The 18,456-nt window shown below is 36.0% G+C and overlaps 1 protein-coding gene across 3 annotated transcripts; it reads right to left on the bottom strand.

Moving 5' to 3' along the window:
• Positions 1 to 178: 178 nt before the first annotated feature.
• Positions 179 to 12,692, bottom strand: LOC137716169 (E3 SUMO-protein ligase SIZ1-like). Of its 3 annotated transcripts, none has more exons than XM_068455575.1 (17): positions 12,523 to 12,692; positions 12,239 to 12,362; positions 11,104 to 11,184; positions 10,543 to 10,585; positions 9,352 to 9,424; positions 8,953 to 9,115; positions 8,640 to 8,770; positions 7,658 to 7,726; positions 6,290 to 6,377; positions 6,124 to 6,199; positions 5,930 to 6,003; positions 5,630 to 5,737; positions 5,050 to 5,211; positions 4,372 to 4,476; positions 4,196 to 4,276; positions 2,873 to 4,085; positions 179 to 916 (listed from the first exon to the last, which is right to left on the bottom strand). In XM_068455575.1, exons 2-17 carry the CDS (start codon positions 12,260 to 12,262, stop codon positions 777 to 779), a joined length of 2,631 nt encoding a protein of 876 aa, XP_068311676.1. In that variant the 5' UTR covers positions 12,263 to 12,362; positions 12,523 to 12,692; the 3' UTR covers positions 179 to 776. The 3 variants fall into 3 exon arrangements, with proteins under 3 accessions (XP_068311676.1, XP_068311675.1, XP_068311677.1); XM_068455574.1 differs by having other exon boundaries at positions 12,239 to 12,370; positions 12,528 to 12,692; XM_068455576.1 differs by having other exon boundaries at positions 12,528 to 12,692.
• Positions 12,693 to 18,456: the final 5,764 nt, after the last annotated feature.

Here is an 18,456-nt window from a genome sequence, read left to right as displayed (position 1 = left end):
CCCTATAATTTCTTTGTTGCCTCACAGGATCTCATCAATCACGCCTTATTCGTCGGCCTTCGGAGCAACGGATAAGTGCATTTCCCCCTGTACTTAACACAAATATCGTGCCCCAACAGAAATGTACACCCCCAAAATAAAGAGTCATTAAAACCCTGACCAACCAGAAATATATCGATTATTTTCAAAAAATGCCTATAAATAAACGAGTGGAAACTGAGTGAATATTTACAGGCTATTGCTTCTCACTATAAAACCGAGACGACGAAGCATCTATTTTCTTTTAACTTGTTTCGTAAGGTTTCCCCCACTACATCCCAGTTTTCCGGATTCTAATCACAATCTCCTGTACAACACCAGCACCGAACCTGCAGATAATTTCCAAGAGGAACTCGAACAATCCTGTCAGTTAAACAGGCATCCGAAGCACTTCTACTGATGCATAAGCAGGATAACAGAATATGAAAAAAAAGGAATAAACCTCGCAAACCAAAGGGAAATTTCTGCAGGTGCCAGCGCAAGTTTTGCGACAATGCAGTGTACTTGGATGCCCTGTATACTTGTATCGCTTTGTTCTACCTCGGATGCCTTGTGCCACACCAAAAACTTCATCTCTTGCCAGGAACCAAATGTCTGTCAGCATTCTTCCAACTAGAAACCCAAAACTAGATTCTCTGTCTCAATCATAAGATTACTCCAGGATACGCTTTGAATCCCAGGGAGATAATAAGACAAAAAATCCAAAAAGGTAGTTCTCAATACAAGTTCCAGTTCCACTATTCAGAGTCCGAGTCAATAGAAAGATACAATCGCGATCTCACAGAACGTTTTTGGCGAGGAAATGAGAAAGGACTATTGGATCTTTGCCTACTTCTGTCAGATCTGCTACCATCATTCATACCGAGAAGCAAAGAAGCTGCAAAGGGAACAACAGTGAGCCTAATAATCTTTGATTAAACTGCAAAGAATGCCAAATATAGGAATGACAACAGTACAATGGGTGGGACGATTTCCATACCCCCTATATTGCTATACCCAGTCACTTTAATTAAGTTATCGACTTTTCAACTCTCTTTGTGGGTTTCCTAAGAGAAAGAAATCAATATTTACAGACGAAGACACCAGATACAAGTTGACTGTACACACAGGCATCCCTTTAGTTCTCTCTTAACCACTAATTACGAACTCTGACAACGTAAACAAGGGAGTTTTAACGAAAAGCCCATGGTACAGTTCACTTTAACAAAAAACCACATTTTTACACTAAAAATTCAATCCTGTACTATTCACTTTACCCTTTATTTTGTCCTTATCGTTAAAACTCAAAGTTTTCAAGCCCTTTTCATTAGTTTTCCTCATAAACAAAGACGTAAGAAGAAAATTAGATGTGATTGTGTCTGATGTGATTGTATCACAGAGTCTGCAGCCTTAGTGAACATAAGAACTTCAGACTTTTCAAATAAGCTATAGAGCGAAAGATGCACTTGGACAGAGAGTAAGCGACAAGCTTGGGAAAAATAGGTCCTATTTGAATTGCAGATTTTACTTCCATGGAGTTCTTGAACTTGAACATGTGATTCCACACGAGGTTGAGCTTCAAGAAGCTCAATAGCACTCACTTCATTACTCAAACTCGTTTATGCATCTTCCGAGACAGCACTCACTTATATCAGTGAAGCTTATTGACAGAAAGGAGATTTTTAGAACCTGAGATGGCACTCACTTAAGCATGTTTAAAATCTGTTATATTTTAGTTCCTTCTGGTTTTTAACACGAACACAAGCAAAAACCAAGATCAATTTGAAAGAACCACCAAAATCTAAAAAAGCAGAGTACAGACAGAAAATAAAATCTGCATGTGATGTGCTTAACGACAAGACTAAGATGTTGATACTATTTCACTGGATTGATATCAGCTTGTACACATCAGATTACATGAATGAAGTATACAAAGGAAGAAAGTCAGTCAAACTTTTAACCAGTAGAATAAGTTAGACCTCTTAGCCTCAGATAAAAACGTTCAAGTACCAGCATAGAAATTTGGAGTAGTAAAACTTCATTAAACAAAACTCAGACAGTATAAAACAATTTCAGCCAGGCCACCCAATTCAACTAAATCAAGAAAATACATAACAAATAGCTTGGATATATTTTCAGGTACTTGTAATCTTTTATCATTGTTTATTAATAAAACAACCCAATTAGTTTCCTTTGTAATCGAGTTTCTGCTTTTTAGAATTTGGGCATCCATAGTTGTCGAAGAAAAAAACATACGAAACTAATTTTGCCGATAAAAGAGTATTCGAAAGTTCAAAACAAGGCTTGTAATTAAACATTATCTCAAAGAACATTACTGGTGCTAATTACACATCCTAGAAGGCTAGTTACGCAGGGGCAAAAAGATAAATGGAAGCAAATGCCATATACAGTCAAAAGTTTACATTCAACTTTTGTGAAGAGTAGAATTATCCTGAACAAATATTATAGCTTTTCTTTTAAGACTTGAGAAATAGTTGAAAGTCAATAACCTCATTCAAGAAGCAACATAATGTGGAAGTAGCACCTGCCTAAACTATATATAATGAATGTGCTACAACTGGCTCCTAAGACAATAAAAGAAGAAAGAAATAAAGATATTCCACTTCCTCCCTCCCACCACAAACTTTGTTTCACATCCAGAAAACAAGTCCAGAGTACCAGTTATATTCACCAATAAAATAAATCAGCACTCAAACAAAACCCCACAATGAAAACAGGGATGCTGTGTCCATGTTTAAAATATTTGCATACCCATATAATCGAGCTACCTCTGATGCTAATCATGAACCAATCTAAAAGTCATTTGCAGCAAATCTGTCAGAAGAGGACGAACCTGTGTCAGCCAAAGAATCCATGGCACCTTCTCTGGATGGCATTTGCACTCTAGTAGAATTCAAACCATTAGGAGTTGCAGATGTGCCATTGATGCCACTGGCGTCGCCCCCAAGCCTAAGAGATATCCAATCATCAGTGTGGACACCATTTGACATATCAGCCTGATCTCTCAAATCAGAATGAACTGATGCATCTGATGGTCTTGTGGGAAGAAAAATTTGAAGAGAAGGGTCATCACCAGGAAATGCCATTGGATAATCAACTAAGCCACCGTTCATGTCAACATCTGAACGTGCAACAAACGAATCAGGTAATAGGGTAGCAGATCCCATGGTAGTTTCTGGAGCCAGAGTGTATCCATTCATAGATGTGGAACAATGGATGGAACCATGCTGCAGACCACCTAGGGTATCCGGTACATCTGCCTCAGAAGTAAATAACTGGAAACCGGGGCCAGATTGAGTTCCGGGAGGTAATGATGGCCAGAGTGGAATAAACTCATCATCATCATTGCCAAAAAGACCCATGCATGAGTTCCCACCAGTTCCAAGCGTGGGATCGCCACCAAATGAATCAGCAATTCCAGAAGGCGCCACAGGAAAACTAATCTCAGAAGCATCAGTTCTGTCATTCCTATATATGGTTCCAGAGGGCATTATATCGTCATCAGAATCACTAAGTAAAACAACTTCTGCGTCTCCGACTGGTGCAGAAGGATTTTGTCCCGAAAATCCATACGCATTCAGAGAAAAAGAATCCATCTCAATCCCATTGTTAGTAGAGAAATCAAAGTTCCCACCACCATCCTGATTTACACTCGCATCTTCACCATCCCTACCACTTCCAGTGGCACTGCTGCTCATTGGGATAACTTTTAGCTGGTGGTCTGCAAACTGCTCTTGTAATCTATTACCAGAATAAGTGTTCACATCTTCAGGTTTGCTGACTTCCCAAAAGCCGTTGTGATTCTTCCTGATTCCAAGTTTCAATCCAGTACGACCTTCTGAAACACCTTCCAGTTTGACCTGCTTCAACACTTCTGTCTTTGGGATACTTTCTCCTCCTGTTGGGACACTAAGTGTGCTATCAGGAAGGTGCCACCGTCCAAGTTCCCCAAGCTCCCTACGATCACTTTCACTTTTAGTCTTAACTCGCCAAGAACCATCAGGCTTCACCTCAATCTCTGCTACATCCTCTCCACAATAACTCATCTGTTACAACCCCACGAAACAAAAATATAAAACAAAAAAAAAACAAAGGATGGATCAATTAGGTGATACTTTAGAACCAAAATATTAAGTAGTGCATAAAAAGGCATTACCTTTGAAGTGATACGGTTGAAATAAGGGTCAATAATGACATTCTCCAGCGCATAGTTCTTAAGACAAATAGGGCATTGCCACTGCAATCACAAACCAAAGCATGCTAAACAAACAGAATAAAAAACAAGGACAAACAAACTGCATCGTTCACTTTGCAATTTGCATAGAAGCTTGCCTTCCTTGAACGTTGATTCATTTCCACAAAAACATCAAGATCAAAACAGCCAATGTGAGGGCAGGGCTTGAATCTCCCAGCAACCTTCATTCTTGAACCACTCATCTATAAAATATAAGCAGAAAAATACCAATTTCAGAAATCAAGGCATGAAAGATGTTAGTTGACATAAGAAAACTCGTCTCCTGACAATTTCTTTATGTACTACAGAAAAATAATTCAACACAAATTCCTAATATATCAAAGAAAATATAATTGCACCATAAAGAAGATATGTGAGTTAGAACAATTAGTGTCAGCATGTTCAGGCAAATAAAAGATTGTCCCATCACTAGTAGGGTGCTTTTCTTTGTCACAACCCTAGACACATCAGAACTTGGAAATTACTTAAAACAATTAGCGTAACACACAACATAAAGACGTACTCCTGATATCAAAATTATAAGAATCTGAAGAAGTTAGAAGAGTCCCTTGGTTATTCATATGCTTGGCAAAATAAGCATTCTTCATACCCCAAGAGTTGAGATATTAATTGCATACAGCGTCTTGAGCTCATATACAAAAAATAAAATTCATCAAAGTATTATCAGACATTGAGTCATATCCTGACTGTAATTAAACTCCTACATAGAAGAGAGCATTTCATCGCACAAAAGGTAAGTTGGAAAGACAACTTACCGGACAACGTAGATTGACAGTAAAAGAATCTGCAACAACTTCCAAATCACTGTCACTGTCATCATTATCCATTGCAGTCCCACCACCAACAACACGACACACACGAGCAAGCGCATCTTCAAAACGCTCACCATCAGACTCCTTGGGAATCAGATTGAGAATCTAGAAAAAGAAAAATTTTAAAAGACCACACTAATATAATAAATGCCATGGAAAACCAATAACAGATACCATACAAATTTATACTTAAACATCAACAAGTACTGGAAGAAATATAAAAACGATCAAATCTACAAGAACAATAGTCCAGTAAATTATGAGATTGAGCTCAAAAAGTTAGCCATGTATAAATTCCTGCTTCAGGACATTCAATCAAGAAGATATTTTTTGTGCTTTTTATAAAAAGATTGTCGGCAATTCGACAGCAGCATAAATTTGACGTTATGGATTTAACATCTCCCTAGCCAACAATCTTCTTCCACAAGTTTCTTTCTCTGATTACCAGTTTTACAAACATATGCTGAAGAAGCTGCTCAACCACCCAAAGGAACAAAAGAAATAAATAAAAAATCATAATTACCTGTTGCACAGTGCGTCTCTTCGCAATACGAACCCCTAAGCAGAAAATACGGGCATCGCATCCTGTTAAGGAAATCTTATTAAATCCGTCTTTCGTGTATGGTGTGATCTGACAAAACAACATGAAGTACACTAAGATACTAACACAAACAACTTATTAAGTGTTTTGATTTACAGAGCAATCAGAAAAGCCCTACAGTCACAATGCAAGTAATCTCATCTAAAATTGAAAGAACGGATCCAGCACATGAAATGAACACTGACAACTAAAAGCTAATAATTTCATAAGAGAAAAACTCACAATTGGACCATCATCACGACCATTAGCACCAAGAAGTTGGGAGCCAGGTCTAAAGATTGCACGAACAGGCATACCTGCACATTATCCAGAACAATCTCCAATAATAAACAGAGCACATTCAAGTGGATACACTGAAAAAACCATTCCAAAGCAGCATCTTTAAAGACCAAATAAAAAATTCAGAACAACCATACCATTGACCTGTAGATCTGCATGTTGCGGCCATTGCATCCTGAATGCAACTTTGTCATTTAGAAGCATACACCAAACCTGCATTATGATGTCAAATCACCAATCAGTGAATTTAGTACTAATATAAACCCAATGATTCACCAATCATCAGTCAATACACTAACCAACCTGAACATCATATTCTTGTTTAGACAGCAAGTCCTTGTCTGCCCTTGTGAGTTGAAATGTTTTTTCCACACTTTGCACTGGATTCGAACTGGACAATTTGCGGGGGGATGGGGAACAAGATTAGATGTAAAGTAAAGCATTAAAAACATAGATAATGTGCAAATATTTTCACAAGGGATCTGCTTGTCTATATGTGAGTGTACATAGATACTTGTCACTTCATAAGGTTACTTCTACCTGTTAAAGCAAACTTCAAAGTCTTCATAGTAAATCAATGGAAAATAAGTACTTTCAGGCCACAAGACGTTTACTCTTCTGAGTATACAGGTTCATTAATGGTTTTATGAGTTAAATGACATCGCACACATGATTATGTATCATATTCAATGTATTAAAACGCGGAGGCGTAGGCGAGGCGTTCCATGGATAGCCCCGCATAGGAGTGAGGTGTGAGGCGAAGCCTCACGGGACCTAAATAACTTAATATATATTGCATATATAATTATACATATATAGCATAAACCTTCGTAAAACAAATATAATTATAACTAAGCCAAAGATAATATCTTCTTCATTACTAAGGCAGTTGTAATTGGAAATTATGTCATATAGTCTTAAAATGTTGTAATTATATATTTTATTCTAAGCAATTATAGTGAACTTCAAGAGAAATAAGGCTGAGTGGCCACAATTATAGGGAGTTTGAAAGGAAATAAAGGCAGAATGTCGCAATTATAGGCAATTCAAAAGGAAATAAAGGCTAAGTGGAGCTATTATAGGGAACTTAAAATGAAATAAAGATTGAGTGGAGCAATTATTGTAGGGAATTTAAAGGAAATAATGGCTGAGTGGAGTAGTTATAGGAAATTTCAAGAGAAATAAATCTTGGCCAATCAAAATGCTAGGTGGCAGAATCTGAATGGGCAATAATTAATAAAGAACAAAAAAATAAAAAAGAGTTAAGAGTTAGACTTTGCCACTAGGATTTGGAGAGAGAAACTCTCTCTTTCTTCTTCCTTGAAACTAGAACGGCACACAGAGGAATGGCAGAAAGAGAGGAACGGCAGAAATAGACCTGGAATTGGAAGGAAAATAAGGCCCAACTGAAAGCCTGGGCGCACCCCGACGCCGCCTTACGCCTACCCTCACAAAACAGAGGCGAAAACCCAGCAGCCCCGCCTCCAAGGGTGCCTAGGCACGCCCCAAGGCTAGTTTTTTAAATATTTATGATGGTTAGATATCATACATAATGTAATGTCATCTTCAGAACGAACTGAACTGTTGGAATTAGAATCTTATTACTCAGTGCATGTGCACATAGTACATTCAAGAGAAATAACTATAAAAAATGAAACATGATCCGCTCACCCATCAGTTGGAATATTTGTAACATTCAACTTAACGGGCTGTAAAGGATGTTGAATAGTTACCCAGAACCTGAATAAAATAGACAAACAATTAAGCCAAAGTAGCATAAAAAAAAAAGATAGCATAAAAGGGGGCAAAGTATTTGCAATGTTAAAATAAAACATAAGCTAAGTGAGGCAATAGTTACATAAAACAAATAAAGTGAAAGTATTCACTCAAACCAAAATACCATAACCTGATATAAGTAGAAACCATCACATAGCCATAAATCCTAGTTACTGAGTTTGTACCACCATACTGAAGCTACTAGTTAAAATAGGTATATTTTAAAGAATGTCAAGATACAACAAATACAAATTTAAAAAAAAAAAAAAGAAAAAAAACACAATATAATGGAAAAAGCCAGGCCATCAGCATAATGATTGTGTTGGGACCAAGATGAATCCCTTTGGCTACTTATCTCCAATTAAAGTCATGCAGTCCACTAAATCATACCACATGATAATCCTACCACCCCCTCAATTCAATTCAATGTACACGTTGCCATTCTAGCTAGTTTATTGTTCAAGTGATACTAAAAAATTCAAGCAATCACAACGAAAAATACTATGGGCCAAAGTGAGACCTAGTTTTTTGTTTGAGCAAAACTTCAGCACTTCTATAAAATATTGAATTGTTCAAATGGTACATAAACTGAGTAGAGCAGGTTATAAGGGTCATAAATACAAAATAAAAATCACTTTCATCATGTTAACATCACCATATGAAAGATTTAGCCCAATTTTAAAATGGGAAAGAAGTTGGGAGAAAGGACTAGCAAGTATGAGTTAAACAAACCACCCAATGTCCCCACAAATGCAAAAACAATGAAGGAAAACAGATGGCTTGGCGAATGGTTACATGTGTAATTCAAAATAAGACAGACAAAAAATAACAAGCTATAATCAGTTTTTTATAACAAGAAAATACTGGTGCCACATACGGATCAGCCCGACTTAGTCGACAAAGTTCACAATAAAATAACTCAGGAACTGGTGGATTGCCTTCCATAGGTTTCTCTGGAACTAAAACACAACCCATGTGTTGCCACACTTGGCATCTTGGATCTTCACACTGCCATTGAAGGGATGAGAAATTGCAAAAACCATAAGAAAGTGCAGTAAAGGTGTTCATATAAGAAATGTTTCATGTATAATCAAATGAAAAAAGGATAGGACAAGTAAAAGACTCGTGATTAATCAAATGTGCTACAATCCAAGGGAACGAGGAAGAAAATACAAAAAATTGGAGACTACCTTAATCATTGACTCTGTCTCTAATGAATTCCCGCAGAGACAGCGAACCTTTATATCTGACTGGTAGGGATCCTCAATTTCGCCTTTTATTTTCACATTACTACTATCAGAGATGCATTGTCCCTTTGATGCTAAATCAGGGGCACCAGAAATCTGCATTTTCCTAGAGAAAACAGAAAACAAATACAATTCAGTCGAAATAGCATAGTAAAATATGTAGTCTGAACAAATAGAGAACTATATATAAAGCACATCTGAGGACTTCAGCTATATATTCAGTATATTTTACAAGGAGTAAGTCAGTTTTACAAAGTTAAAAAAAGAAGGCAAAGACAACTCCAACCCTTCAATAAAATAATGCAACAAATATGTGGCATATTAGCATATATGAGGACAAACCTATAGATGTCATCTACAAGTTCCGCCACCTGTTCCTTTCCAACTGCATTCTTCCTTGCCCACATTTTAGAAACTGTAGATAAATCGAAATAAACAGAGTAAAATATTTTAATGATCAAAGCAAAGAAATGGAAACGCAGAAAAATGGAGCACAACCAAAACCTCAAAATAATGCAGACATATTGTGGTGTCATAAACTACAATAAAAAAAGTGTTTCCAAAAGAACCAGACCAGATAAAATATAATGAAAACACAATCATTAGAAAAATGGTTTGGAGCATAGAAGCTGAAGGCCTGTTTGGCACTGCTTTTGGAATAGCTAAAAGCACTTTCAGCAGTAGTTAGCAGAAATAACTAGAAGTGCTTCTGTGCAATAAAATTATTTTTAGTGCTTTTCCGTTGTGTTTCTTCTGTAGGAAGCATTTCCAAGAAGCACTTGAGTTTTTAGTAAAAATTAGTGTTTCTAGCATAAGCGCTAAAAACCCTAAAACCATAGAGAGGTCGAGAAGCAAAGTTCAGCGCACAGGAAAAAGGAAACAATAACTAGGTTCGAAAATTTTGGAAATTAAAAAACTATTCAGATTTAGAATGACTTGATTCTCTATCATGAGTATGTCTCAAATTTTGAATGATTGGATGACAACCCTTTAACCGAAAGCTGAATGATTAAAAAAACTGTGGATAACATCAAATTTTAGTTTTACAAGATTTAAAACTAAAATGTCTTCAATGGTTTTCTTAACCAGAGAATGCTCTTTAAGAGAAAAAAACAGCTGCTTTCCTAAATCTAAGATTCTAAGACACCAGATACATGATCCTGAACGTTTCTAGGTCAGCCAAATAGAAGACAAACTGCGGATGAAAGCCACTTCGAATTCTTCAGCGCGAAAGCATAATGAATGCTAAAAAGATGCAGCATGCTCATTAACATCAAATGTCATATGAACTACATCAATAACTTATGACACAATCAGTTCTCATTTCCTATGCTTTTATTATAGAACCCAATTAAGAAACAACTACTTCTTATATCTTATCTGGCTGGACGAAGAAAAGGAACTATGAAATACGTGCACTGGGCTCCCCAACATATAAGCTACACTTATAAAAACAGATAGCATACAGAGACTGTTATCGTAGCAATTAAATCATCTGAACCAGGAAAAAGCAGTTGGTATAGAACCATTTACCTTGTTCATCAGAAAGAAGCGCTAATATCCGGTCAACAAGATCCTGTATAATAGAAATTGGTAAATCAGACAACGGTCTTCTCTTACGACATTCATCTCAAAAACGTTGTAAAATGGCATCCCAAGATACCATCGTAAAGGGTAAGCTAATTATTATGCAATGAACAGGTCATATTTGGTCTTAGGTTCGCTTATATTACACATTTTTCTGGGGTGGGCAAAGTAAGAGGGAAAATTAACTAAGCAACTCTTGGTAGTCATTGAGAACTCTATATAACACATCATCCAACCTTGATAAATTACACCTAAATAAATATGCAGAATATAATAGGACCTCTCATACTTTATAGGAATTGACATGAACAATGGAACCCACATCAACATGAATTCCTGTGAACTCAAAAAAAGTACGCCACATAAGCATAAAATGCAGTGCAATGGTGAGTACATAGATAACATCCACTATATAAAGGAATGAAGGGGTGAGTATGTAGATAATATCCACAACATACAGTAAGGAACCCAACATCACATCAGAGAGTGGTATTTCTAGCATCTCACCTGCTTCTTCCCCTGCTTCGAAAGACCTAATTGGGTGAGAACATCTTTGAGCTCTTTTATTCGAAAATATGCCAATTTTTCCTGCAATGACAAACAAAAGTTCTAATAAATTCACTGCTTCAAGAAGTGGCATCCCACCAGTGTGCACACCAAAATAATAGTAAGCAACGTCTGGACTTCCTAAAATGTAATTAAGTAGCTAAAGCAATCTTTTCTCCAAATTCTTATTTTGTTTATGCTATGAACTATCGTTGGAATTCTGAAAGAAACAAGTCACTAGCTTCTTTAACAAATAAACCATGATAACAGATGCAATGTTTTAAACCCACCAAAAAAAAACTTGGGTATCCAATACAAGTGGGTACATATAGCACAATCTCTTTACTTTTCTCAACTGACAGAACCAGTAATATATGAAGTTAGGTATACAGTACAAGCAAACCTGTCTACATATTATGTATTTCACAAGTTGAATATAATATGAAAACAGTCTCAATGAACTAAACGCTGTGAAGGATACTTTAACCTCAAGGGAAAAGAAATGGGACAGGAAAAAGAAAATTAAAACTTCCAACCGAATGCGTAACTAGATTTACAACTCTTTCTTAGAAGGTAAATCTCCACCATCCAACAATTACTTGCGAACTACTCGTGATCAACTGTATTCATATATCTTCGCTTCTTCGCATTTCTCTACTTCAAAATACCCAAACTCATTTTTCTTATCTCATCTATTCACACCTTATGCAGGTCACACGAACAACACTAAATGTAAAATTAACCAAAAAAAAAAAAGTTGTCATTTGAGAGATAACCCAACTACATTATATCATCTACTAATTGGATAACAGAAAAAACTAAGTGACACACACCTAAAGCTACTTATATGAGCTTATTTCCGCTGATGCATTCAATAACACCGCCCGCACGGTGCATACTAGTTCACTAAATTCACTAAAGTAAAACGATCCCGCCATTGACTGAACTCGCAAAGTAAAGCAAACTTACTGAGGTTAATGTTCTACCATATGCAAAAACTGGACTACAAAATTACTTTTTCCAGCAAATTTCAGCAGATATAACAATAAGCATCAAGAAAAAAAAATCAAATCGAAAAAAAAAATCAACTAAATACCTTGCAACTAGCTACCAAATCCATTTTCACCGCCAAAAATTAAGGCCCAGAAAGTACAAAATCTCCTCCGGACCAATAATTTAATCAACCATCAAACCAGCACATAACCTCCACAGGGACCGATCTATCCACCTAAAAAAGAAAAAAACCAAATAATTAATCAAAATTCCAAAAAAATTAAAATTAAACCATCTCAAGTTCTCAACTGATAGTCCTGAGTTGAGCAATCGCATGCCAAAAACAAAACAAAACAAAAAAAAAACCCCCAAAAAATGAAATTCTACTTTGCCTGATCGAATTGGGGGAGGGAGTCTAGGGTTTTTCCCAAACACCGACTTTGTGATACCGCTCTTTGTTCTTCGTCCCCGTAAATGATATTGCGTTTTTTCTCTTTTTTGACCGAAGACCCCCACCAACTAGAACCGATCCCCCGCAATAACAAAGTACGGACCTATCGCCGTTATCCAATCCGTTTTTTTTACGGGGAACGCGTCCGGGTTCGGTTTCGGTGCGCTCACGTGTCAGTGCGCCACGCCCGCATTTTGGACTCGGGTAAATTCGTACGGTTGGGACTCATCGGTCTGATCGTATGGGGTCCACGCCACACTGATCTTGCCACGTCATAATTAAAATAATTAATCTGTTTATTGTTTTTAAAAATTAATAAAGCGTCCAATTAGGTGTCGATCAAAGAGGACTGGAAAAAAGACCGCACGATGACAGAATCGGGAAAGCAGGAGGAATGAGCATGAAACCGGAGGATCCTGTTTTATAGGAATCCGTTAATAGTACATTATACGATTAAAATTATTTAAAATTTAAAATTTAAATATAAATAGTAATTAATCAAAATTGAGAGCATAATGTATGATGAACGAATTATGGGGCATAAATTTAATTTCACACAACCAAAATTTTGCTATTTTTTTTAAAGCATCACCTACATGTAATCTTAACATATCTCTAATTATTAAAATAAAATAAAAAATTCTCATTCTCACGTATTCTATCACTCCCTCCATCTCTCCTTCTATTTGAAAAACAAAAATACAAAATTTTTCTCGCACACTCTATATGTGCCTATATGCTAATTTATTTTTATCAAAGAGAAAAAAGAGTGTTGAAGGGCGGACGGGAAACTCCGAGGGCCGCGTTAAAAAAAGAAGGACGAGAAGAGGTGGGGCCCCGCACCATGGAAGGATCGGGAAAGTCCTCTGTGTAGAGAGAGGTCTCCTCCTTTCCGTGGAGTGGAGAGATCCTCTCTTTTTGTGGCTCACTCACACTATTCATGATAAATTTGTTATATTATAAATTATTTTATAAGTATCATATCATCATATTCGCAAAATTTTAATTAAAGTTATTTAGTTAATTAATCAAAGGCACACAGTTATTCTGGTTAAAAGATGTAATTATGAGACTCAGACTCAAGGTAAAGTGGTTGACGAAGACCTAGAAAGACTTGGAAATAAACTCTACAAAAAAGGCATGGAGTACTTAGAGCTAATGGAAGACTTGACGCAAGAATTCATACAGCTGAACCCACGGTATAAATCTTTTTGGTTGTTGTTGTTGTAGCCAATCAACTCTAGTAAACAGATAATTTATAATAATACAATATCTTACCATAAGCATAAATTCCTGAACTGATCATGAATTGAGAATTAACTCATCTTGATCGTTTGAGTAGCCAAATCTAGACCTGGCATTCGTGTCGTGTTTTCCGTGTTCGTATCATTTTCGTGTCATACCCAATATCTTAACGGGTCGTGTCGTGTAATACCCATTAAAATAAAAGCGTAAAATGATCCGATCTGAAATCGACCCAATAATATTAACAGGTAATGTGACCCTACCCGTTACCCGTTAAAGAAAAAAAAACTGATGTTTTACTGTGCTGCTGCACAGATTGAAGAAACTTGTCCGCAGGACGATACTCTTCATAATAAGTTGATGATGAGAAAACCAAAAAAGAAAAAAACACTTGGTATATGGATGGGGTAAATATTTTGATGTATAAGCAAGTAGAACTAGAAAACATAAGGAAACTACAAGACTACGTATATACACATAGTCAAACTATTGAGCCAGTTACACTAGTCCTTCAGGTATCGTTTGGTATGCAGATGGAACAGGACGGAACGGAATGGGACGGGACGGGACGGGACAGGACGGAACGGAACGGAGCGGGAGCAAAGATGCCCTCGGATGGAAATAAGGAGGAAGAAGAAGGAGACGGAGAGGTTATAATTTTGTGTTCCACGGATGTGGAATGAGTTGTTCCAGGGGGTGAGGTGGAACGAAAATTCACCCAAAACCCGTCCCGTGGAACAACTCGTTCCACCCGTTTTAGGCGCACCAAATGTGGGACGGAACGCCTTGTCTCACTCTGTTCCGTTCCGTCCCATGTACCAAACGATACCTCAAAGTCCACTACAAAGCCCTAAACCAAAAATATAGACTCATGAGGGTATGATTTATCTTCTTTTTTTCCTGCTTATAGATCTAATCCTAACACAAATAGTAATTAATATTCTAATCAACAAGCTGCTGAGGGATTGGTAAACTGATTGTAAAAGTGAGTCTTTGGAGCCTTAGAAAATGGGCTCTTGGATGATCCATCACTACCCGCACATCCGATTCTTTCACAAGGTGGACACATAGTGAGGGTGGTTGTTGGCGTATGCATGCACAAAGGTTGGTTTAATCTGTTAGTGTTTCACATAACTTCTTCAAGAATTCACAGTCTAGCTCAGTTTGTTTAAGCTTTGTCCTACTGTATCCTAATCGTTGTTTGGTATGAAATTATGAATAGGTTGTGGCATTTCTTGCAGCCATGGATATCATGGCTGAGCAATTTCCTAGAGCTTTCTTTGGGTATTCTCGACAGGTACTTCACTTTTCCCTTATAATTTGTTACTGATGCTATATATATTATAAGAGAGAGTCTAATTATTTGATAAAAAGGATAATTTTCAATATAATATTGACATTCAAATGAAAAGAATGAGAAAATGCCTTGCGTGAAGAATGAAATCCAAATAACAATTAGCTCGAGAACTACAGTCCAATTCAAATCGAAAACCCACATTAGAATTACATACCTCCTAGTGGATTAAACTACATGCATCCCAATACATCCCAGATAACAATTAGCACAAGAAATAATGCAAAATTTGGGAAGGACTAGGTTTAAGCATCAATTAACACGAAACCTTAACAAAAACTAGAAGAAGAAAAAAATCCAAATCTGAAAACGCAGTTCTTGATCCAAATTCCAATTAAATTCAAAATTGCCTACTCATGTTGAAATCCCAATCCCAATGGACCCAATCCCAGCTTTTCAATTTTTGGAGAAGTAGACTTACGGTAGCAGTGTCATCGACGGTTGTGGTGTTGTCGAAGAGGAGAGGGTTACGGGAGTGGGGGGAGCGAAAGGGATTAGGGCTTTTGTTTTGATCAAATGGTAAAATTGGAAAATAATGGAATAGAGAAGGGGTTTTTTCGTCCAAAAAAGTTATAATAATATAAGTGAAATAGAATCCAACTGTACAGATTTACTCTCATATCTTAAGGATGTTATTTAAGTAAAGTCTTTAATAGTTTTTTAATTAATGTAGAAGTGTAAAAAATATAGAAAAAATATGTAAACGTTCGTAATGACAAGTTTTACAACTTTCATGAATAAGAACTTCGAAATTTGTCACATCCCCGCCCGGGTCCCCACCACATCACAGGCTCGACTCCACCGTAGCACAATATTATCCGATTTGGGCCCCGACCACGCCCACACGGTTTTGTTTTTGGGAACTCACACTAGAACTTCCCAATGGATCACCCATCATAGGATTGCTCTCGCACACTACTCGCTTAACTTCGGAGTTCCTATGGAACCCGAAGCCAATAAGTTTCCAAAAAGCCTTGTGCTAGGTAGAGATGAGAATATACATATAAGGCTTATTGGATCCACACCCCTGAGCAATGTGGGATGTTACAATCCACCTCATTTAGGAGCCCGACGTCCTCATTGGCATACTTCCGCCCAAGGATTGGCTCAGATACCAAATTGTCACCCCCCCGCAGGGGCCCCACCATATCCCTGGCTCAACTCCACCGTAGCATGAAACTGTACGCTTTGGGCCCCGACCACGCCTTCACAGTTTTGTTTCTAGGAACTCACACGAGAACTTTCTTGTGGATCACCCATCGTATGATTGCTCTCACGCGTTACTCACTTAACTTTGGAGTTCTGATGGAACCCAAAGCCAATGAGTTCCCAAAAAGACTCGTGCTACGTAGAGATGAGAATATACATATAATGCTTACATGATCCACACCCCTGGGCGATGTGGGATGTTACAAAATTCGCCATTATAATCATATAAATCATAGATCAAATTTTAACCCCTGATTGTTATTTACATTTACGCTTCATTTTTCTCATCAAATTTTGTTTTTTTTTTTCTTCAGATTTTCTTTTTTGAAAGCATGAACTATTAGAGGATGTAGGAAGATGAACGGTTTGGACCGTTGATAGAATGTTCAGAGTTTTACAATTAGTGAAAATATTGTTTGATGTTTATAAAGTTTCTACAAACTATATGACATCAACTCATATTTCAGTTAACCGTAAATATCGAAACTTGATATCAAAGATTTGAACTATTCATCTTCTTACATCCGCTAGATGATCATGTTTTCAAAAAAATAAAATTTAAAAAATAAAATTCAGTAAGAAGAATAAAACTAAATGACAATCGACGGTTAAATATATATTTAAGGTTTATAGATTACAGTGTTAGATTTCGAAGCTGACCATCTCATGAAAGTTGTAAAGTTTATCACTATGAGTGATTGTATATATATATATATATTTTTTTTTTTACATTTTTTACACTTCTACAATAATTATTATTAATTTTGCCCTAAAATAAAAACCATTATTCATGAGGGTTTGAAGGATTTTAAAAATCTAAACGATAATGTAAGTGTAACCATTATCTACTCGTGGAGGAATAATGACGAATCACGAATGTTTATATATTCTTTCACATTTTTCATACTTGTATGTATGTCTTCTTAGTTCTTGCCTATACAAATACTATACTAGTTTATTTTAATTTTGGACAACAACATGTTAAGTAAAATTTAACCTAGTAATGATAATAAAGAACTCTCATAATAAAAATAAATAATGACTAAATTTTTTTTATAACTTATATAGAATAATTATACAATACTATATATTTAATATAGAATATATTGTATATATTAATATGGCTATTGTAGTTTATAATAAATCTTTTAGTAATTAAACTTTAAAATTATTAAAATATTTTTTTTCTTAACAAGTCAAAATGGGTTACCCACGTGTATACCCATTGAGAACCCACTATTAACTGGTCATCTGATAATGACCCGAAACCCGTTATTTTTGTATCGTTTTCGTGTCGTGTTAGAAATTGCCGAATCTAGCCAAATCAATTACTAATTTCAAAAGCAACAATTTTTATTTATTTATTTTTTATTTGGTAATGAGAGTATTTATTCAACATTCTAACAAGATCCAAATACAAAATGAGAGAAAATTTATCAGAGAAGAAAACTTATCAATTCGACTCCGCCCCAAAATGGGGGGATTAAAGTCATGGAATCGGATCGTTGGATTTAATTCAAGACCTAAAAAAGATTTAAATATAAATGATCTCATTATTTTATTAAATTTTGATTAAAACTTTAATGTTAAATAATAAGAAAATAAAATATAAGTGTATTTTTCAAGACCTAAAAAAGATTTAAATATTAATGATCTCATTATTTTATTAATTTTAATTAAAAGTTTAATGTTAAATAATAAGAAAATAGAATATAAGTGTATTTTTAATCCATTTATAATCGAATAATATGTTACTTAAAACACTTAAACTACTATTATGAAAAAGCATATATAATACAAAAAATCAAATAATATGTTACATTAAGTTGGATCGAATCAACATGAATCCATATCTATTTATAATCAGATTATCATATTCAAATCTTACTTGGATAATCAAATAAAAAATCGTGATCCATGTCTTATTAATTAAACCAAATTTGAATTGGGCTGGCCAGAACTTATTGTTGGGCTTAGAATTATAGTCCAATTCCACCAGGTGTTCGGTAATCCAAACCAAGTAACGATTCGGGTCGCAATTTCTTGAGGGGAAGGAAAAGAA

Source organism: Pyrus communis, chromosome 14 (assembly GCF_963583255.1).
Source record: "Pyrus communis chromosome 14, drPyrComm1.1, whole genome shotgun sequence".
Taxonomy (NCBI): Eukaryota; Viridiplantae; Streptophyta; class Magnoliopsida; order Rosales; family Rosaceae; genus Pyrus; species Pyrus communis.
This window is presented reverse-complemented; position numbering and strand designations above follow the sequence as displayed.